The sequence below is a fragment of the Carassius auratus genome, chromosome 25 (genome assembly GCF_003368295.1).
Source record: "Carassius auratus strain Wakin chromosome 25, ASM336829v1, whole genome shotgun sequence".
NCBI lineage: Eukaryota > Metazoa > Chordata > Actinopteri > Cypriniformes > Cyprinidae > Carassius > Carassius auratus.
In genome coordinates, this window is record NC_039267.1 from 13,944,593 (window position 1) to 13,967,754 (window position 23,162).

Consider the following 23,162-nt stretch of genomic DNA (forward strand, 5'->3'; position numbering starts at 1 on the left):
GTTTAGATCAGAAGGAAAAATATATTATAGAAATGCTAAGATGAGAATATATAAAAAATATATACCATTATTATAATAAACAAATATATATAATAGGATAATGTTTAGATATACAAACACACACACATATACATAGATATAATACAATTATATATAATATCAAATATATAAATGCTTAGTAATATATTGTAATGTTTAGTTCATCTAAATCTCTTCCTCTCAAATAAAATAAATATTATAATAATGCTTAATCACAAGGGAAAAAAAATACACCCACATACATTCAAATTTCTAATTATATTAGATTTATAATAACATTAGATCTTTTTATTCACACCGAGTGTGTTCTTTCAACATTTCTTTTGAAGCGGTCAACAACGACGCTGAATTTTTCCAACTTAAAGCTTGAAATAGCGGATAACCCTAAACATCCCCTTGACCTGATGGTGCAGCAGCACTATCGTCGACAGCACAAATGTTGCATCAGTTATAATGGCACAGCCTCCAGATCCACTTTGGCTGAAAGGCTCTGCTTCTGTAATCAAGTGGTTTCAACAATTTGAACACATTTGGTTAGTTCACGTCCTGCAGAGTCATGCGCTACACCTTCCAGCTGCTCAGACACTACAACTGAACTCCTGCAGCGAGACACTTGTGCTACAGAATAAGCAAATAAGAGACGTAACAGGAAGCAGGCAGTCTGATTAGCATGTGTTGTAAGGCAACATCCTCTCAGCAGTGAGTGGGAGGAGATGAAAAGCTCTGTAATGAATATAGTGAACAATTCAGTGCACCTCAAAAACAGACCCCAGGCTTTAGAAAATGTCAAACGGAGTGGTTTTATTTATATTTTTTAGCTTTGTACATTTTTATATGACATTTAATACACCTACAGTACATTTAAAACGACTAAAATGAACGAGGCACAACCAAATATGATTTCATCATTTTCCAAATATGGGTTTCGGCACAAGTGAACTCAACAAATAAACGTTGCCTGACATCTTGCTGCAAAACTAGGAAGGGAGATCAAAAATAAATACAAGTTGGGAGGGTAAATAAGTCCCTTTAGGGCTAAATATTGGCACAAAGAATGAGATCCAAATTGGGAAAATGTATATTTTCATTCATTAACTCTATAAGCTACACACCGCCTTCACAGTAGCACCAGTATACACAGGACAACCTAATCCCATGTACACCATAAAAACAAAAAACGCTCAATTTCAATTCAACTTGGCTTCAGACTCGACGTGTCCACTAGAACCGTTATGTGCATACATTGAATTAAGTGCAATTGTTGCTAACTTTGTGCACAACCAGAATAAAAACAAACATGTACCACAGTATTACAGAAAATAAAAGAGAAGGAAAAAAACTAAAGCTTTTGTAACAAATGGCACATGTTATTCAGTCTGATTACTGTCAGGACGAGAAAACCCAAAAACAAAGTACAAAATGCAGACATGGTCATGGTTACGTGAGCAGGATTCACATGTTATTCAGCTCCAATAGAGTCTGTTCCAACATCTGGTTCATATCCAGGTTCTCTTCTTTAGCGTGAGAGAGTTTCTCTGTTAGAACATCAAGTGAAAGACACGTTAATATCAGTGCAAAGCATGTAGGGAATAACATGCAGTGGAGGCCTTGAGCATTGAACATACATGGTTCACATCCTCAGTTCATGCTTTCATATAAATATCCATAACTGACATATACTTTAGTGATATACTTGTGTTAATATATAAATGTATGACGGACAAAGTAAAAGAGTGCTGACTCTTGCATAAAGCAAAAGGCATTAGATGACATCCTGATTAAAGTGCTAGCCATCCATTCTCCACATGCTGCCTTCAAGATCTGGGACGAGCTCGGAAATTGCAATTTATTGATTTTGGTTTGCAATAAAATAGATGCATTAGGTCCATTTCTCGTTCACTGAACAGGGTGTTTTTTCTTTTGTCTTTTCCCGACTTAATTCAGAACAGCAGGAGAAATTAGAATTCAAATAATAATGTATAATAATAAACAGTGTAATAAATTAAACCCTATTAAATATAAAGAATGAACAAAGTCAAGACTTTTTTTTTTTGTTGACAGGAAAGATGATTTATATAATGCATCTGAAAAATTATATACACATATGCTCGGTCAACCGATTAATCGCATCCCAGATAAGTTTTTGTTTAACATATATATATATATATATATGTGTATGTATGTGTGTAAAAGAAAAATGTTACATTTACATATTAAATATTTATGATATAATTTCTATGAATATAAATATATTCATGTATGCATGTCTCTCCATGTAAATATACACCATACACACACTTATTTATATATACACACACAAATATATATATAAGTAAACAATCTTATTTTGGATGTGATTAGTCAGAATCAGTTGACAGCACTAATATAAATAAAAAAATAAATATATAAAATGTAAAGAACAAAGGATTTGTTTTTCCGATGAAAAGCAAAGATATCCATTTTTTTAACAAATATATCAAACTAAATATTTAGAATTTTAAATAATGCAATAAAAATTCAATAGTGCACAAAATGCAATGTACCAACAATGTGTTATTTTGTGGTACATCTCAACTAGTAATTATCTTTCCGGCATGACTTGAAGGCAGCAAAAGTGTAACCTTGTTACAAAAACACGTTCCTTGAACTCTCATTCACAACAGCATTCATTTTAGACACCATTTGGTGAAAAGAAGCCACACTAGTTTTAGTCCTCATCCAAGGCCATTCTTAGCTCGTTAGAGAGAAGGCGGTTTTTCTCGAGTTGCTGGTAGAGATGGTCTACAGGAGCGGCAGCAGGTTAAGAGAGGAAAGAGAGAAACACAGAGTGAAGAAGAAATGAGAACAGCTGCAGGTTAGGAGCATTTCACCTGGAGGCGGCAAATCATGAGTAGACAGAAGGATAAACTCACTAGCTCAACAATACTAACTGCTGATGGACGACAGACCCAGCTGTCGCAAAACTGGGAAAATTACTTGACAGTCTTGAAAATGTCGAACAAATCATTAAATTTCAGGAAGCATGCGATTGCATATGGACAATCATTTTCGGTTACATTACACCTATATTAAAGAGCTTAAGCTATTAGAAAAAACTAGAGCTTGAAATTTTCAAACGTATTGATTTTTCCTACTGTATCAAAATGATTGATTAGCAGATTAGATTTACTTTTTTATTTTGCACCCTCAGATTTTCAAATAGTTGCATCTCAGCCAAATATGGTTATATCCTAACAAACCATACATCGGTGGAAAGCTTAGCTTTTTTTTTTTTGTCAAAGAAAGCAGAAGATAAAACCCTTATTGTAGATCTCTAACTAGCATAGGACTAAGATTCACTGTACTTCACATTAATTCGAATGCCTTCGTAGAATATGTAAACTGAAGATCAGGAGCGAGAGCTGACTTTGAGAAAACACAAAGAGTCAACAACACACGCATTTGAAGTTTAAAAGCACTTAAAATTAAATAAACATGTGTAATATTATATATATACACATACATACATATATATACATATATATATATATATATATATATATATATACACACATACATAACACACACACACAGCTTTAAAAATGTTGCATTATTATTGCAACACTGTTCTCTTACAGTAAAAAGTGGGGAATTCGTTTTAAAACACCATAGCTACGATTTACTCAGAATATGTAGTAATAATAATAGGATCTGGTGACTCTGGTGATTTTCTGAAGAACTGTTGTCTATTAGACAGAAGATCCTCACAGAAGTGGCTCAGATCAGCTCTTGTAATGCAAGTCTATCAGATCTCTCAACACGCACTACAATTCGACATAGGATTCATTTTCAGTGGAGTTGAATTCTTCTTTCAAACCTAACTATTAGTGATGCCAGCTATTTTTGACTTTTACTACTAGCACAGCTTATAAATGCCAGGTAATCATGCGGTTTAATGAACAGACCTTAGATCAGAAACTACTTCCCTGAGAAAACCTGATTAAAAAGCCACAGACATTTGAATAGTAGGAGAGAATGAATTTGCCTAACATGTAAATACAGGGAAGCCAACATGCAGCGCTTTAGGAACGTTCCCCACATGAAAAGATCACCTTTATTTGACACTTAACGAACAAGAGCTCATACAATAACCATAGAAGAAACCCATGACTTCTACCAGAGCTTCTGACTTTATTAGAGCCACAGCAATAAAAGCACACAGAAATGAAACAAAAAATGAGACGTTTACATAGTTTTACATAAAGCAGAAAGAATTAAAGGTTCTGTACAAGAAGAGATGGAGAACAAAACACAATGTACAGGGATGAGAGGAAAAGAAAGGCTGGAAAGAGCAGAGTGAAGTCGTTCAGCTGGCGGGACGCGTCTTTGATGAACAATTTATCTGCGCGGGAGGGAAAAGTAAGAGAAAAGGTGATGGAAGGGACAGAGAAAGTCATCAAACACAAGAAGAGGGAAGAAACCACCACAAACAGGAGCCACGATGCTGCTCATTCATTATAAAGAGTCTCCATTCATCTCAGAGATCAACACTAATGTTGAATGGCCATAGAGGGAAGCCAAACAACCACATGGCTGACTTACCAAGCAGCTCACGCTCCTAAACAACTACTACAGATCAGACAACATCATACGTGTTCAGATAGCATCTCTACACGGCAGGCTTTGGGCCTGTCTTCTGAACAGAAGAAGACCTTGTTAGTAGATGAGTACCAGAGAAGAAACACCACACACAGGAAGTCAGCGAGCATGAAACGCTTGCCACTGTAAAACCATGGTGCATTTCTGACATGCTTTGGGGTTAAGACTTCATACAGAGCTATCAGAAGGGCTGGGTGATATACTCCATCTTTCTATATTATTGTGTTTTAAAATGAACCAATATTTAAAATATTGTGAACATTTCTAAACATAGTTAGCTGACTAAATCCCTGTTTGTTCACTTACACTTTACATTTTAAGTTTGGGGTTGGTAAGATTTTAGTGTTTTCCCATGTTCACTGAGGCTGAATTTATTTGATCAAAAATAGAGAAAAAAAAAAAACGTAAAAAATTATTACGTAGGCCTGTCGCGATAGTCGATAAATCAATTAATAAAAAAAAATTAGCTTGATCATTTTTCGGCCGCGATAAATTATTTTAAAAACTTTTATTTTAATTTACATTTATTTAAACTTTACATTTCAGTAATGGATTTCCACCACCGAAAAACTCTGCTACAAGATTTATTTACGAAGAAAACTAAACTCTGCAGTGTTTGGGTGCACCCCATTTTTCAAAAACAACAGGGAATTTCACCCCGAAGGAAGCTGAGTGAGTTGGTTCTTTTCACATGGTCTGGTGCGCTTGCGTCATTCTGAAAAGCTGAATTGTTTTTAACTCGATGCGGTGGGGATGGGCCTGGAAAAAATTTGCACGTTTGCGAGCGTGTTGCTTCCATTATGAGCGCGCATACCGCATTTGAAAAAACGAACTTGAGCAAAAAAGGTGATATGGTGATATGTGAACGGCCCTTCATCGGTCAAAATGTTTACTTTCGGTTGGTTAAATAGTCAATATGAGCATCCCTAACTTATAAACATAATACAACATACAAAATTAATACATTTTAAGCCACACAAAGTGGTATTTCTTGCTCCCAATCTGCCATAAAATAAGTTTATTGATCTTTGAAAAGGTGTACCTGCGTTATTATGCCATTATCATTATATTAGTTGAAGCTGGTCTTAGAACGACAATATCGTTTAATCGCGATAATTTTTTTGGACAATTTATCATCCAGCAAAATTTGTTATCGTGACAGCCCTATTATGACAGTCTAAAATAACTTTCCCTATTTGCATACATTTAAAAAAATAAATGTATTTCTGTGATGTAAAGCTGAATTTCCAGCATCATTAGCCTACTCCAGTCTTCTGCGTCACATGATCCTTCAGAAATCATTCTGAATTCATTCATGAATTGGGGAGTAAGAAACATTTTTGTTGAAGAGTTTTTGCTTAATTTCTCTTATTTTAAAAAAAACCTTTGTCCTTTACACAGAACAGTAAAATGTAGTAATTTTTAAAGTTCTTTACTGTTAATTCTACACAATGTAATGCATCCTTGTCAAGAAAATTATTAGTAATGTTTAATATTGACATTTTAAAACTCTTGAATGGATGTTTTTGCATATACGCATGTAATGTGCATACATTTAATATATACACACACACACACACACACGCTTATATATGAAGAAGCTGTTTGACATGCATGTTAATATAAACAAAAATTATTTAGAAAAAATGTCTTTTCACATTTTCAGTATTTTAAAAACTCTCTCAAACATTACAATAATTTAATGTTTATATATTTAAATTTGACAAAGATTTTAATTTTACATTTATAGAAATTTTAAATGGACAAACTTTTAAAGCTATATGACCCAGCCCTAGTTCTGACCAGCAAAAACTGAACCAAACATTTGAGAGTTAATTGTATTTCTAATTAAGAAATACAATTGTTATGACTCTACACTGACTCTACAAGCCATGGCCTTAACATCAAAACCCATGGACAAATTTGCAATAAGCAAATACTTCAAATACCTCAAATAACAGTACAAGAACCATAAGCCTCGTAGAGTTACAGAGATAGTTTTTAACCAGAAGAATGAGTCATATAGTGGGTGAGAGGGGGGTTATGGGTAATGGGGTTAAAGCACAGGCACAGGCAGAGACAGCAAATGAATTACATTGAAGTCATGTCGTTGAGAGCGTGGTCCAGCTCCTCGCTGATGGCTTTGTACTTGAGTTTCTGGGAATATAACTCATCTATCGGGATTCGGGACGGTGTGTTTGATGGAGGGGAGACAGAGGAAGGTGGAGAGGAAGAGGTGGAGGGAAGGGGTACAAACAGGTGCAGGAGTGAAGCATCCAATCCAGCGGCAAGACAGGCCCCGGTGAACCGAGTGACAGACAGCGAGAGAGTGACGTGAAGACAGAGAGAGAGAGTGGAGGGAAAACAGAAAATAAAATTAAGGAGGAATGGAAAGGAACTGAAACACAAGGCAAAGACCATGAGAAATTCATCAGAGTCACTGTGAAACACCAAACAGGGATTCTCACAGGTCACTTAACGAGATGTTAAATGAATTATGTCATTATTTATTCACTCGTGTTGTTTAAAACCTGTAGGACTTGAATTTTTCATTGGAAAAGAATCTCAGCTAAACGCCCAGAATGCTTCCCCCCCCCCCCCCCCCCCGTTGAGGCTTTTAAATCTCATTTAACTCATTATGGCTTTTCTAGACGTCATTCCAGGTGTCACTGGTTTCTAGTCATTAGTCAAACTTTCATGTTTTGAATATTTTGTATAATTTTTTCTTACATAGTGCAAAAGTCATTAGCTATGTTTACATCCACCTAATTTTATCCACATTTCTGATGGAAACGCCAAGATGTGCATGTATATATAAAAAAAAAAAAAAACCTTACATGCTCAACTAAGTAATCTGGTAAGAAAACAGAAGGAAAGGTTAAAATGACAAAACTATAATTTCGGATGCTGTGCAAAGTTTCGTCAAAGTGCTTTATTATAATTAACTGCGCTGTGAAGCTCGTAATTTATTGCAATAAATTATTATTAACAGTGCCTTCTAATGCAGCAAATAAAATTCATGACATTTAGAGCAAGTTAATCAGGAAGGGTTGATTTTGTACCCTTTAACTAACTTTATGGAACAGGGCTTTATTCGCAAATGTTTTATGCAATATTCCAATTTTGCGCAGAAGTTTAATTCGTAACTTTGGATGCAAACATAGCTACGGACTACTTTTGCAGAACTTTCTGTAAGGTTGCATTATAACATACCAATAATATGAAATAAATACACTTTTAATGTTTAAATATTTTTAAATAATTCTGATCAAAAATACAGAAAAATTGTGACACTATTACAATTTAAAATAACCATTTTCTTTTTTAATACATTTTAAAATGTAATTTATTCTTGTAATGCAAAGCTGAATTTCTGTAGTCTTAAGTGTTAGATGATCCTATAGAAATCACCCTATAGTGATTTGATGCGCAAAAAAACAACTTATATAATCAACTTATAAAACAAGTTATGCTTCTTATTTTTCTGGAACCTATAATGCATTTTTTCCAGGATTCTTTAATGAATAGAAACAGGATTTATGTAAACAAGAAATCTTTTGCAACTAATATCTGTACTGTAACTTTTGATCAATTTAACGCATCCTCTGAAAAAAAAATGGTTGTGTAATAATTCCTTAATGGTGCTTTTATTGTAATTTTGGGGTTCGTTTTCATTTCCTATTAATGGAAAGGAGCACTCAGGGAATTCCTGTGTGAAAAATCTTGGTTCATGTTCCACAGAAATAAATTAAATAAAACAGGTTTGACATGAATGCAAATAAAAAACGGTTTCATTTTCAGATAAACCATCCCTGTTAAGGATCTTACTGAAGCCTCTCTGACCGGGATGTACAATTATCACAGATACATTAAAGTGCAAACATGGCGGTACAGTTATGAAAATGAGCTTGGGCTTGTGTAAATCCAAATACGAGCAGAACAGGAGAAGACTATTTAGCAGCAGCTCATAAAAGCCTAATCAAGTTTAAATGCTGCGTGTAATTGGACCTCAGTAACACGAGTGTCATCTTACAAAACAATGTGGAGTCTGTGATCTGCACAATGACTGGTCTCTCCGAAAAAGGTGAGACTTAATTGTGCAACTGAACCGATAAGGAAGCTGAAAGCAGGCCAGGAGGGCAGAAGATTTAAGGAACAGAATGACGGTAGAGAAAAAAAAAAAAGGCTGAAAGCTTTATGACCTGAAGCGAAAGCAGTAGTCGCTCTGAATGCTTCACAATCACACGTATGAATGGAAATGACTCATGAATGAAAGTCGTACCTTCAAGGTCATCAATGGACTTCTCAAGTTTGGCGACGGACCTCTCGGAGAACTCAGCACGGGTCTCGGCCTGCAGCAGAAAAAAATAAATCACTGAGACCACTGGGACAGTCATTCGTAGCCAATAAAGTATTTTAATGCCCAGAACATCTAATCAGATGAGTTTTATTGTGTGATCCATCCTCAGCAAAAGTGATCTAAAACTATTCATATATTGATACAAGACTTGATATATTTGCCTCCCCTGGACAGAAGGATGACTAAACATCATGAATGATGTTCATACCTCCTTTAGTTTGTCAGTGAGGACCTTGATCTCCTCCTCGTATTTGTCTTCTTTCTGGGAGTACTGCAGACATCAGAAGAGGAACAGACGTCAAAACACAAACCAGCACCTGAGCATTTAACACTGCGTTAGCACTCTTACGCTTCCTTACTGCACAGAAACCAGAACGGGGTTTCTCCAATTCTCATATCTAGGACTGACTACTGTAAATGATAACATCATGGACAGTTTAGTCAGTTTTCAATAATATCCAATTCGGATGCCATAGAAGAGGCTTAAGCATCATCAAGAAGTTTAAGAGTAGTTGTCACTGTAGAAATGTACACGGTATTAGAGCTGTGCAAAAAAATCGAATGCGATTTTCATGCACATCTCATCAGTAAAGACGCTCCTTTAATTAGAAGTATTACCTCCAGCACGTGTGTTCAGATCAGGGTTGCCAGGTTTTCACAACAAATCCTGCCCTGTTGCTTCTCAAACCTAGTCCAAAACTAATCGTGATTCCAGGAGGTTCCCAGATAAAAAAAAAATGCTTCAAGGGGTTAAAATATACGTTTTGTTTTTTGGCAGGGTTGTCTTGGTAAAATTTGCATTTTAGGGGCTAAATATCACGCTACTATTGCTTCAAACCACGGACATGGAAAACAACCGCAGACTTGGCAACACTGGTTCATGTGGAGCGGCAGTTACTACACAGAGCTGTAGTCTACTGACAACTAACACAAAATCGCTTTCAAAATCGACAAAGAATCGCCACCGATTTTAAAATCGATTTTGTGTAGATTGTCACTGAATTACGGCTCGGTGAAGTTAATGCCAGCCAATGTTGTCAAGTCTGTGGTTGTTTTTCATGTCCGCGGGTGAAAGCGGGTGAAATTGGGCTAGTTTTGGACTAGTTTTGAGAAGCAACTGAGCAGGATCTGTTGTGAAAACCTGGCAACCCTGATCTGAACACACGTGCTGGGAGATATACTTCTAATTACAGGAGCGTCTTTACTGATGAGAGGTGCATGAAAATCACATTCGATTTTTTTGCACAGTCCTACACGGTATAGATATTTTTTATACAAACATAAAATGTTGATAAACCATAATGCATGCATATAATATAATAAGTACATATACACACAAATGTACAAACAGACATAAATACACACACACACACATATATAAAATATACACACACAGACACACGCATAAAGGCGAAATGGAAGAGTTTGGGAAACACTTGCAGAATTTAAGAAAATGCAAATAATTTTAACAGAATAAGCGACATCATATTGCCCTGAGTATTATTTTACTTAACAGATCTTTAGATTTAGTCCACGAGATAAAAACAGTGTGGGGTTTCCTGGATGATCTATGACCGTTTTTGTTTTGAAATAATAAATACCATGTATTTTGTATGATTTCTCTTAATTTGTTAACATTATTCACTTTTCACAGATATACTGTGTAATATATATATTAAAATTTTATTAGTATTTTAATGTATAAATATAAATATTACAAGGATTTCTTAAATATATACGCACATGCGTGTATTTATATCAATATCTACACAGAACACACATTGTGTAAACAAACTTTCATTTTTGGATGCAATTAATCTCGATTAACTGATTTGACAGTACTAGCATTAACTCAATATTACAGGCTTTTAAAGTATGGTAACGTTTTAATGTCATGTAACTAACGTTGATCAAAATCAATCTGCTAAAGTCTACTGCATATACAGATGTAACTACGGATGCAGGAACAAAGTTAACTTGCTCCTTAGTGTTCACGGACTGACTTCACTTTAATGAGATTATAATGGTCATCCAGAAAGCTTACCAAGAATGACCATCAAGTAAACAAAAATGAAAAGAAAAAAAAACACTGATTCTGAAATGACCAGCACCAACACAGTACGAACCAGAAAATTTGTCAGAAAGCAAGTATGCACAATTGACATACACAGACAAAGATGGTTGTTAGACATAGAAACACTGGTTATCCCGGTTTGAGGAGGAGGAGGGGTGGACGGTGCGCCTGGGAGAGCAGCAGCAGCACACCTACCTTCTCAGCCTGGGCTTCCAGGGACTTCAGGTTGTTGGTCACAGTTTTCAACTCTTCCTCAAGCTCAGCGCATTTGCTGGTGTTTTACACACAGAACACAGGACGTGGAACAAGAGGAGGAAAGGTACATTGAGAGGAGGAGAACCAGAAGCAGGGTTGGAACAGAGGGACATCAGGGAACCGGAAGAGAGGAAAGAGGAACAAAAGAAACAAAAACCCCAAATCAATCAAAACAGGGATGGAAGACAAGGGGAGCCCGAAGTCCCCTTAACACAGCAGGAATGAGCCATGATGATGAAGAATCAAAGTCTACATAACTGCTGCATGCAAGGTGTTAGGAGTTACACCGTATGAGAAGAAATCATATTGCAGTATTCCTGCCAAGTTAGAATGACATTAAACAAACAAACAAAAAGATGGAGCAAATAAAGCTGCACGGGTAGCAAGTAAGGGAAACCGTGGTTTTGCCTCTTACAGACTACACAGGGTTAGCTGTATGTGACCTAATGACTGGCGCGCAGTACCTGTTCATCTGATGCCTTTAATGACTTATAGGTTTGGTCCAACACTCGAAGCTCATCCTCTAATCTTCGAAGGCGTCTGTTAGTGTGTGAAGAGAGAAGGCCATTCCAAACACGGGCCACATGCAAGTTAACAGTGCATGCAAAAATAAAAAAAACATAAGACAACCAAAACAGAAATGTGAAGCAGGTATTAGCCAATGGCAAAATGGAAGTACAATTCTTAGGGGATGTACCCACGGGACGCATTGCTGTGTTACGTCTAAGCTAATGTTGGTACGTGCATCAAGCGCAAACTGAAGAGTCAGAATCGGAAGTAGAAGGTCATCAAGTATCTTCTGTACTATTTGTGTGCAGACATACAACTTATTGACCTACTGTTTTTTCACGCATACTAGAAAGCACGGAGGTGGGTATATTTGTTTAGAGGCATAGATCACAACACCTAAGGATGCCATTCAGAAACCATTCATTTCAAGTTAAAAATGGTGTTACCGTATAATACATCAGTTTTAAATCAATGGACCAATCAGAAACGCTGGAGGCGGGACAAGCAGAGCACACAGAGTGCTGACGAAAGTATCATTAATATGTCAGAAGAGGCTCTTATACTGGTTACAAAGGACTGTAGGACAGAAACCAATGTTAAACAAAGCAATAATCAGTTACAGAGAAGCTCTAGTTATTAATTCATTTCGCATTCATTGGCCTCAGAAAGTAAAAGGCTAGTTAGCATCTCACGTATTCTGTGTGTATGCCTCTTGACACAGAATCTGTAAGGGTGTGTGAGTGTGTGAAGAGAGTCAGGCACAAGCATGAATGTGTGTATGTGCAGGTTTGTGCAGACATGCAGAAGCTGAAGGAAAGTCTCGTACCTCTCATTCAGCTCAGCGCGCTCCTCAGTGCGCTCCAGCTCAGCCTCAACGATCACCAGCTTACGGGCCACCTGCACACACACACACACACACACACCAGATCATGGGACAGTTACATACTTCTACTTATAGCCAATTTAAAAGGGGGGAAAAAATACTTTCTATACATAAGCAAGACAAAATGTAAACAAAAGGAAACAAGACAAACAGATGAAACAAAAGATCCAAACAAAAACAAAGCATAAAGTAAACAAAACGAACAAGACAAACAAAAACAAAGCAATAAACCATCCTAAAAAAATTAAAGAAAAAAAAAAAAAAAAAGGTTCAACAACACAACAAAGATCCAAAACTAAAGATCAAACAAAAACCAAGAAAAAGAACAAAACAAAAAAACACCAAGAAAAAAAAAGACCACAGAGCTATATTTGATCAGATTACAAAATACAGCAAATCTTTTTTTTTTTTATGCTAATGCTGAACTCCGAGAATCTGCTTGCTCACGCCTTAAGTGTGAAAGGTCATGTGACTAGACAGGAAGTAATTTGCATGTGTGGTTTGGTGGCGGAGGAAACCTGCCTCCTCATATTTGCGGTCGGCCTCCTCAGCGATGTGTTTGGCCTCCTTGAGCTGGATCTCCTGGATCTCCATCTTCTCCTCATCCTTCAGAGCCCTGTTCTCAATCACCTTCATGCCTCTGGAAGGAGAAAGCAAGAAATGGATTGAAAGAGAGAACAAAATCTCTCTATAGCATTACTAGGACTCAGTTTGGATCAATAGCTTGCTAAAAAAAAAAAAAAAGAGGATATTTTTTTTTAAAGCAGCCAACTTATCTGCAACTAAGCTCTGGGATCAAAGACAAAGTTTAAGCTTTTAAACCCATGTTTTCTCGCATTATCACAACAGTCACTGTCAGAACAGATGAATGGGAGGGAAAAGCACTTAAGCGCTAGGCCAGGTCTCGGTACAGAGTGGTTCTATGCAGGCATGCTGGGCTGGAGACAGAGGGACTCTGTGTGTGCAGACAAAGGGAGGGAAATGCAGCCTAGTGGCTCTACAAATTACTGTTTATTCAGGAACCCACTGGCTCTACGCAAACAACTCATGTCAGTGGTTAAGGCCAAAAACAGCATCACATAACTACGACCGACCACATGTGCAAAGCCATTTCCAGGACTTTTCAAAACTTTCCAAAAAAAAAAAAAAAAGAAAAAAAAAAAAAAAAAAAAAAGTGTTGGTGAAAAGTGAAAACCAAAATGAAATTAAAACTTGACACACATTTTTGGATGTTTTATACTACAAGTATTTTTAATGTATGAAAATAATGCTTTGATTTATTTTATAGCATTATTTAGTTAAAATTAATTTATTTTATTGTTAAAATAAAATAAAAATAACAAACCCCCAAAATTTTTCAGCAATAATAATAATAATAATAATATTAATAATACTTTCCTAAACAACTACGATTACGAACTACTCATGTAGGGTCGTGGTGCTGGTGATACACAGATCACATGGACTTCCCTCGGCGCACACAAACAGTCTTTATGCAGGGCTCCAGATGTGCGATGCAGGCAGCATGTTGTCATTTCAATAGCAACACATCGGCTGAGCTGCATACAGTAACCACAGTTACTGCGAGAGGAGGAGGAACATGCTCAACTGACTCGATTCCACATTCCTGAGAGTAAAATAAGAACTGAAAGGCCATTCATTTGATTTTTGATTTTTATTTGTTTGTAACTTGGCTGCACAAGATAAGATTAATTGAACTGTCGATGCCAATAGCCTTGTGGGCAGTACAGTTGCGCTTCAGCATCCCGAGTTCGTGTCCAGGCTCACAGAGCTTTCTCAAAACCACGCCCCACTCCCTCTCTTCACTTCCTATCTACAATACCATCCCATCCTAATAAAAGGCAAAAAACGCCAAAAACATATATCTTCAATAAAAAAACAAACAAAAAAAACCCTAAAGCATTATACTTAAAATTTAAACTTTTTTTAGTCACACACCTAAATCAGTAATGTTTAGTTGTGATTTGATTCGTCCAAGTGACTCGAATCAATTATGTCGTTCAAAAAATATTTATCTAATGATTTATTCAATGAATGAGTCACTGAATCATTCACTCAATCAATTCATTTGAGAGCGAGATATTACGTTCATCTATTTCAGTTCTTTAACAAACAAGAGATTCACGTTTATTCAGTTCGCTCATAAGTGCGATTACAGTGTCTAATCGATTCATTTTGGTTTGCTCACAAGCGAAATATTGGATCGCATTCATTTGCTTTCTTACGGTTCATTTAATTACTTTACAAGCGTTATACTGCATTCAATGAGTTTGTGAATGATCCAAATGGTATCTCTCTGGTGCAAACAAGATTTTCCAATTTATTCATAAAATACACCATTAATTCAATTTTGTTCTTAAGCGAGACCCTGTCTTTATTCGGTTCGCCCACAAACAATTTGCAAGTAAATTTGATTTGGATCATTCACAAACAAGACAGCTCGTTCAGTTTAGTCACTTCGTTCACAAAAGAAGATTCTGCATTATTTTCATTTTACTGTGTTTATTTAGTTTGCTCACAAACAAGATGTTCTAAGTTATAATTTCACTACATAGGAGTTCTGTTGAAAAAACATGTTTATTTGGTTTGTTCTCAAATGAGGTTCTGCGTTCATTCAGTTTGGGCACAAGATGTTGAGTGCAGCTGATTCATTCAGTAAACAGCAAATTTGTTCAGTAGGTCCAACCAATTAAATAGCCCTCAGTTCACACTTAAAATATTATGCTATAGTCAGTTTTTAAAGGCAATGAAAATGCCATCAAAACGAAAGTGAAAATGCCAAAAGCGAACATGAATGATTCACTCACAAAATTCCACTAGTAGTCCTACACAGCAGTAACCTGGCTGATATCCACACAACTGTAAAGCAGCTTGTCCCTAGACTTTCAACCGCATTTAATTTCACTACACAGTTGTTTAGACTATACTACACCATGTTTTGTAATTGTAAAGTGAAAGTCAGCGTACTGTACCAACCTCTCGCTCTCATCGGCAGCCTTCTCGGCCTCCTCCAGCTTCTGCAGGGCAGTGGCCAAACGCTCCTGTGCGCGATCCAACTCCTCCTCAACCAGCTGGATACGTCTGTTCAGGGACGCTACATCAGCCTCAGCCTGGAAGAGCACAGAGGAACTGGTATAAAAGCTCAAGACCAGATGATTTCACAGACAGGGACACCTACACCCCACAAATGCTGATGGCTCCCATTCAAAGAACTTGTCAGGCTTGTATTTGTAACCAGGTTTTGCCGACGGTGTAATTTGGTTATAAACGGCAGTACTAACTAGCTTCCATTAAGATCTACTGAGACCGAGCGATTTCTTCTTCTGTGGTCGCACACCTCACATAAATATAGCATTGTTGTGAAAACTCAAATCGGGGAGTCACATTTTATTACCTTTTTATTGCATTTAATAATGCAAAATACCAATCAATAAAATGAAACGTTAACAAACATTATAAACTATTTTAGCCGTTCACTTTACAATAAATAATTTATATTCAATTATATTCAGAAAAGGAATGGGAGCATAATTATTGAATTTTTATGAAATTTCTGCCACATTCATTTTGTTCAACTTTTGATAGTTCAGATAGTGTTGAGTCACCACTTTTCATCCAATGTGTAATCTGGCCTATAAGACCTTTAACATATGCTTAATTAATTGACATATATTCCTAAGTATTTTAAATATGTAATATTGTTACACCATCAAAATGTAAGTGCATATTTATGTTTTTATAGCATGCATAACAAATGACCTCTGCTTAAGTCCCAGTCCAGGAATAAGCAAATGCCTTCCACTAAAGGGAAGTACCTGGGGCAAAGTGCATGTTATACTGTCAGCTGAGATATGAAAAACTAGAATGCAACACAGATAACCTTGACAGCCAGCAGTGGACTCCTACATTTCCTTAAAGGGCTCAGAGTTTTAAGACTAATTATTAATGCCATGCTTCTATAGCAAACTAGAGCCATCACTGTTTATTTCAGCATGACTAAGCAGAGTCCTGTTGTACGTGATGATGCGGACTGGCCATATAAGGCAAAGAGCTAAAATGCTTCATGAGATGTCAACATACAGCAGCAACTCCTATTCATTAGGATAAAACCACTACAGCACAGCCTGCATAAACAATTCGGTACAAGATCACTACTGAACTGCTGTAGGCTATTAGCCTAAGATGATTACACTCAGAGCCTCTGGTCCAGCGTAACTTGTCATCAAACAAGGACCTATTCACAGCAGCACACCTTAACTAACTGGATTATAACCAGAGTCTCCAATTACGAGTGTCAACAAGAAAACAGGCTGAAAACACAGGGATGAGTCTTGGACAGAGATGTCATCAGCAATCTCAAAGTTTGGGGTGAAAACAACATGGTGTCTTGTTTAAACATCCCGTTTCAAAACGTCCGACTAATTTCCGCGAATCGATTCTTTCGAACGGATCAATTCAACGAACCGGCTCAAAAACGACTCGCTAATTGACATTCAGACGTAATTGTCATCACGTAGTCTAGACTCCATTTCAAATACACCTTTTCAAATATAATTTCATGCGTCTTCTTAATTCGTAATGTTTACGTAATGTAACGACATGTTTTAGTTTACATCAAATTATAATGATTCAGTTCAAACTATAGCATGGATTTGCATTTAAGTAATCAAATGTAGTCCAAAATGTATGTTTAATCTCACGTTCAAACGAAACGATTCCCGCACATCAATTCGCTTAATTAGGAGCAAGACAAGTTTAAGATATTCAATTTATAGTTGTTTAGACCGTTTCAGTCAAACCCGTAAACTTATCAATCAGACCGATTAGGTGAACCGGTTCAATATTCACTTTCAAGATCCGACTCAAAAGAACGACTCGTTCGGATACAAATCTGATATCATTATTCAGCACCCTTAAACTCCATTTACATGCGTCAGGTTATAATCACACTGGCAAATTTTTAATTCGCGTCTACTGTTTGTTGCAAATAAGAAAAATTAAGTTGTTATAAAAACGGGTGTGAAACAAATGTCGCCGTTTGACGGGCTGGTAAATCCGCTATGTTAATACCGCACATCACGGTGCACACTATCATATCCGTTCAGTACGAGACTGTTTAAATGAACTCCGTCACATCGGAACGCATGGAATGCGCGCGACGTTCCACTGCAGCGCGGCGCATTTCACGTGCACTTGATACTTTGTATAATTCGGCGTTCTTACTGCTTCTCTGGATTTCCTCTCGAGCGCCAATTCCCTCTGCAGTTTCTCCGCTCTCTCTTCAGCACCGTCCGCTTGCTCTTGCAACTGTTTTATTTTCCGTTTGACTGCTTCCAGCGATGTAGCCGCCATTCTTATTCTAAACGAGCACTAGTAGCGTCGTCTTTGAACGCGTTTCCTTCAGATGAACACAGCTCAGAGACGCTGCTGCCCCTGATCTGTGTGTGCGCGAGGACGCGGAGCGACGATTCAGATCACACCGGAAGTAACCATGTTTTCATAGGCGAGCCTCAAGCGACGTCATTACTGTGAACTAGGGCTTATCTACCAGTCTTCCCATCTGAGGCATTTTAGAGGTGAACTGCAATGCATGTTTAGTTTCATGAAAAACACATAACACATTTGATTAATTCATTTAAATAGTAGTTTATTTTTAAGTCATATGGAGGATGTGCAATACATGTTTACATCCTGTTGCACACCTGGATGCGTTTATCAGTAGCCTGATGGGTAATTGACTCTAGAGTAGCGTGCTGGTGCTGAAACTGAGCTGCTAAATATGGAATAGGTTCAGTGGGAGGGGCCTCGAATCGAGTTCTTTAGACCTGTTGCGCCCTCTATAGGAATAATAACAGCATTGATCAAAGCTGACTGCCGTTGTATTTTATTTTTCATGGACAATTGTTTTGTTATACGTATAATATAAACATATTAATAAAATAATATTACATATTAGATTCATATAACGTATAATTTAATAACTTACAAATATTGTATTAATATATATATATATATATATATATATATATATATATAAAACATTATTATGATTCTAGTTATTACAATTTAATAATTACAAAAATATTATAATACTATTATATTTAAATAATTTATAATTTATTAACTTAATATTATATTACTATTATATATCAAACACACACACACACATTATATTAATTGATTTCTATTAAATTAAACGAAAATAATAAGAATAAATGATAATTCATATTATTTATAATTAATTTGACACATTTTATAATTTATATTTTATTACTTTAACATTTATATAATTTAATCAGCGTTAACCAGTAATGTTAAAAAAAAAAAATTTTAATTTGAAATTTAAATACAACCTATTTTTGCGTCCTCTGTGCAGTTCTGTTGATGTACACGAGGGGGGGTCCAAGTGTGCACTTTTCAAGAACATGCTACAAAGATTTAACAAAACAAAACTGAGTGAGAATTAATTTCTACTCACATATGTTTTTTAAATGGACTTATTTTGATTTTAAATACCTCTCAATTATTGAATAGCCCATGACGAATCAATGAAACGCAAAACGACTCAAATGAGGCCAGGCTAGAGGACTGTCTTGTATCATGCAAAAGCAATGCAAATACTTGTGAAGACTTTGGTCTACTCATGCCATTCTCAGAATGCAATTTGGTCTTAAAAGAATCACTGGCAATATTAAAAGAAAGACTTTCAGTCGGTCAATCTTTCTCAAGGGCAGAGCACAAGGAGTGGCTCTGAGTCTTGACCATATAAAGCACTAGGCTAAATATAACAGTCTGCCTGCTCTCTCTCTTCTGTCTTGGAATGCACGTCTTGTAATTTAAAATCATGAATCATGTAGGCCTATTTATGTTTGCATACCTTTACTAATAGAACACGTTTGGTCAGAGATATTCGGATTGTGTTAATAATATCACGCCACAGGTGACTTTTTGGCCATATAGTTCACAAGTGACGTCACACATACAGCGCAAGGCCAAAATATACAGCGTGACGTCACTTTCTTTTGACGTTTGAGGAAAAAAAGGGCAACCTGGGTCCGAAAGCAATATTCACAACCATCCTCAAACATGAAAACAGACTCTTATCTGTAAATAATGTAGGTGTGGCATGCCAAAAGTGTCAGGAAAAGATGCGTGGAGAAGGCGGTGATGCTCCATATAGCTACTCACATCTGCGGCTTTCTTCTCAGCCAGCTCCAGTTTCTCCTGTGCATCTTTCAGAGCCTCCGAATATTTGTCGAGCTCATCTTCAGTGCCCTTCAGTTTCTTCTGCAGTGCTAGGAGGTCATCCTCAAGCTGTGCGTGTTTGAGTGATTGATTGACAGCAGTGAAGTGCAGGAAGCAGAGCGTGCGTGGTGTGTGGCAGGCAAAGGGACCGACAGAGAAAGAGAAGGGAAGAAAGAAATGTTAGGGAGTTCACTCAGGGAAATACCTTGGTGGCGACCTCCTCGGCGGACACGAGCTTCTCCTCCACGCTCTGGTACTCCTCAAACACTTTATCACGCTCGTCCTCCGTTACCCGCAACCTCTTTTCCAACTGAATTAGCTCGTCTTCTAACTACACATGCATAAATGACAGTTTTCATAACAAATGAGGTCAACTTTTACTAGAAATGTTACTAAATGTCTATTTTAAATAGCCTACTAAACATGCTGTTTAACCCTTGCTTCTGTTTGTGGTCTCAGAGACCCAAGGACTTATTTAATAACTCAAAAATATACTTAAACTTAAACTTAAACTTGCATTTTATTTGCATTTGTTTGATTTATTTATTTTACAGCCTGCTTTGTTGGGATCATACTTCCTAAAAGTTTGTATAGCCTTCATGATACCACAAAGGGTTAAATACTCAATAGTATCTACCAAACTAGTTTTAAATTGGTCAGAAGGGGAAAAAACAAGGTTTTAATTTTGAAATTAGGCTACTACAGTAACAGTGTTAAAATAAATAAATAAATAAACGGTTGACTGAATACTTCAGTTTAAGTAGCCTAATCCAAAAGTTAAGCTAAAGCCTACTGTCATTATCTTATTCAACCATTTTGAATTTAATTAGCCTGACAATGATGAAAATATAACTGAAACACTAAAAAATGAATAAAATCAAGTAGAACTTACAAAAATAGGCTATTATTCGTCAGTAAGTAAAGACGGTAAGCTATCTGATCCTGTATCAGTGGAACATTAAGGGTTAATGAATTAAAGGTTACATGTTTCTGCATTAGCTGTGTGACAATAAAAGGGCATTGAAAAATGAAATAGGGCATTAATTGACATTGAAAAGTTTAATTCCCCTACTCGTTACTTTTACCCTTCTCTCTGTCATTATAAATCCACTCAGACGCAGTAATAATCCATTTATCAAGTAGCGCGCGTGCGCGTTATGGATAACTTTTAAAAGTCCTCATAAAAACCGCAGACCTGTTTGCTCCTGTCCTCCGCTGCCTTTTTGTCTCCCTCAGCCTGCTCGGCTCTGTCCAAGGCGTTCTCCTTGTCGAGCTTGAGCATCTGCATCTTCTTCTTAATGGCATCCATGGCTGCTTATGGGTTGCTGGGCTGCAATAGAGAAATGTCCGGAGAGGAGCGAGGGTCAGAAGCGCGTGGGACTGAACGCAGAGCTGGAGTGCGAGCGCTCGCTCCTGTGCGCGCTCTCAAATACGCGCTTTCACGGGAGGGGTGACTGAATTCCTCCGGACATTCAATACTTTTTTGGAAACAGCCGCATTGGGCTGCTTCTCCATGCCCCTTGTCTTTTTTATGGATCTGGGAGGCGATTCGCTGTTGCTCGACATTTGACCGTTTATATGCCTTTATAAGGGGTGTGATGGGCAAGGCGAACTCCTCGAGACGTCTTCACACATACTGAGCGCGACGGGAGGGAACAGAACGCAGACGGGGGTCTCGAGACGCACTCTCGACGTGACGCACTGTCATCAAAACGCAACGCTTGTGGAATGAGACGCAATCATCTGATTCATTTTACTGTAGGAGTTCAAAGAAAATGTTACAAAATATTACAAAGCAGCTCATTCTTGAATAAAAAAGTCGTATATTTTCCTTTGATTTAATCCAGGGAAAGGTTTATATTTTCTCTTGATGTGATATTATAATTATTTTTTGGAGAGAGAGAGACAATATTTGAAATATTCAACATAATTTCTTAAATATATACATACATGTGTCTGTATTTATATAAGCTATAATAAATATACACACTACACGCTCATATATTATGTAAACAAAAACTTTATTTTGGATGTGATCAATTGTTTGACAGCACACACACACACACACACACACACACACACACACACACACACACACACACACACAAAGAGTACACAAAGCTAAATATGTTATCTGGATTACATAATCAGATTCCAAAAATTAAGTACTTAAAATACTCATAATCAGACTACAGTTACTTTCTTATAGATTACATGATTACATATTATTCATACAATAGCATTACATTATTAATAATTTATTGATCCTCCCTAATTCTCCTTTTCATCTTTTAACAGTTCCTCTTCTGCTCATTTACACTCAGAAAGTCTTCAAGTTTTGAGGTTATTCACAGTCACAGTCATCAGATCAGTCATTATTCAGGCGGATACACTGCATTTGACCACTGATATACAAAAATGTTAGGTTTACAAATTGTTTCAACATTGCATCAAGTACTGTTTAATGTTTAAAGCACTTCATGTTGTTAATTACAAAAAAGGTAACAGAGGCCATTTTCTTACTTATGGTACAAGATTATCATATTTAAATTGATGTGACAAACAAAGTTGGGCCATAAGTAATCTAAAAGTAATGAGAAAGTAGTTTGATTATATTACCTACAATGTAATTACATTACCTGATTACATTAAAAGGCACATATGACATTGCTAAAAATAACATTATTTGTGTATTTGGTGTAATGAAATTTGTTTATGTGGTTTAAGGTTAAAAACAACATTGTTTTCCACATACTGTACATTTTTGTTTCTCCTTTATGCCCCGTTTTCTGAAATGCATCGATTTACCACAAAGCTTATCGTTGTGAAAAGCGAGGTGTGTTCTGATTGGCCAGCTAACCAGTGCATTGTGATTGGCCGAATACCTCAAGCGTGTGAGGAAATATTATTTCTTGCCATGCAGTGATGCGTGTCCCAGTGACAACAAGACAAAAACCCATTACAAACGAGCCATGTGTTGCATCCTATGGGGACATAATTACGGATTATAATAACTTCTACTGTCTTTGTACATGTTGCGTTGGATTGCGCTTCGAGAACATAAAACCATGTCTGCATTTGTGATTGGAGAAATGACAAACAAGCGCTACTCTACATACAGTATATACTCTATATGT

At 36.7% G+C, this 23,162-nt stretch overlaps 1 protein-coding gene across 18 annotated transcripts; it reads right to left on the reverse strand.

Annotated features, from left to right (window-relative positions):
- Positions 1–820: 820 nt before the first annotated feature.
- Positions 821–21,537, reverse strand: tpm1 (tropomyosin 1 (alpha)). 18 transcript variants are annotated; one of them, XM_026202803.1, is made up of 10 exons: positions 21,221–21,525; positions 19,969–20,094; positions 15,757–15,890; positions 13,282–13,399; positions 12,703–12,773; positions 11,831–11,906; positions 9,246–9,308; positions 8,960–9,029; positions 6,773–6,851; positions 4,185–4,420 (listed from the first exon to the last, which is right to left on the reverse strand). In XM_026202803.1, exons 1-10 carry the CDS (start codon positions 21,332–21,334, stop codon positions 4,417–4,419), a joined length of 855 nt encoding a protein of 284 aa, XP_026058588.1. In that variant the 5' UTR covers positions 21,335–21,525; the 3' UTR covers positions 4,185–4,416. The 18 variants fall into 18 exon arrangements, with proteins under 18 accessions (XP_026058591.1, XP_026058590.1, XP_026058587.1 ...); XM_026202798.1 differs by lacking the exons at positions 11,831–11,906; positions 19,969–20,094 and adding exons at positions 11,307–11,382; positions 20,231–20,356 and having other exon boundaries at positions 21,221–21,521; XM_026202796.1 differs by lacking the exon at positions 11,831–11,906 and adding an exon at positions 11,307–11,382 and having other exon boundaries at positions 21,221–21,512.
- Between the last annotated feature and the right edge of the window lie 1,625 nt (positions 21,538–23,162).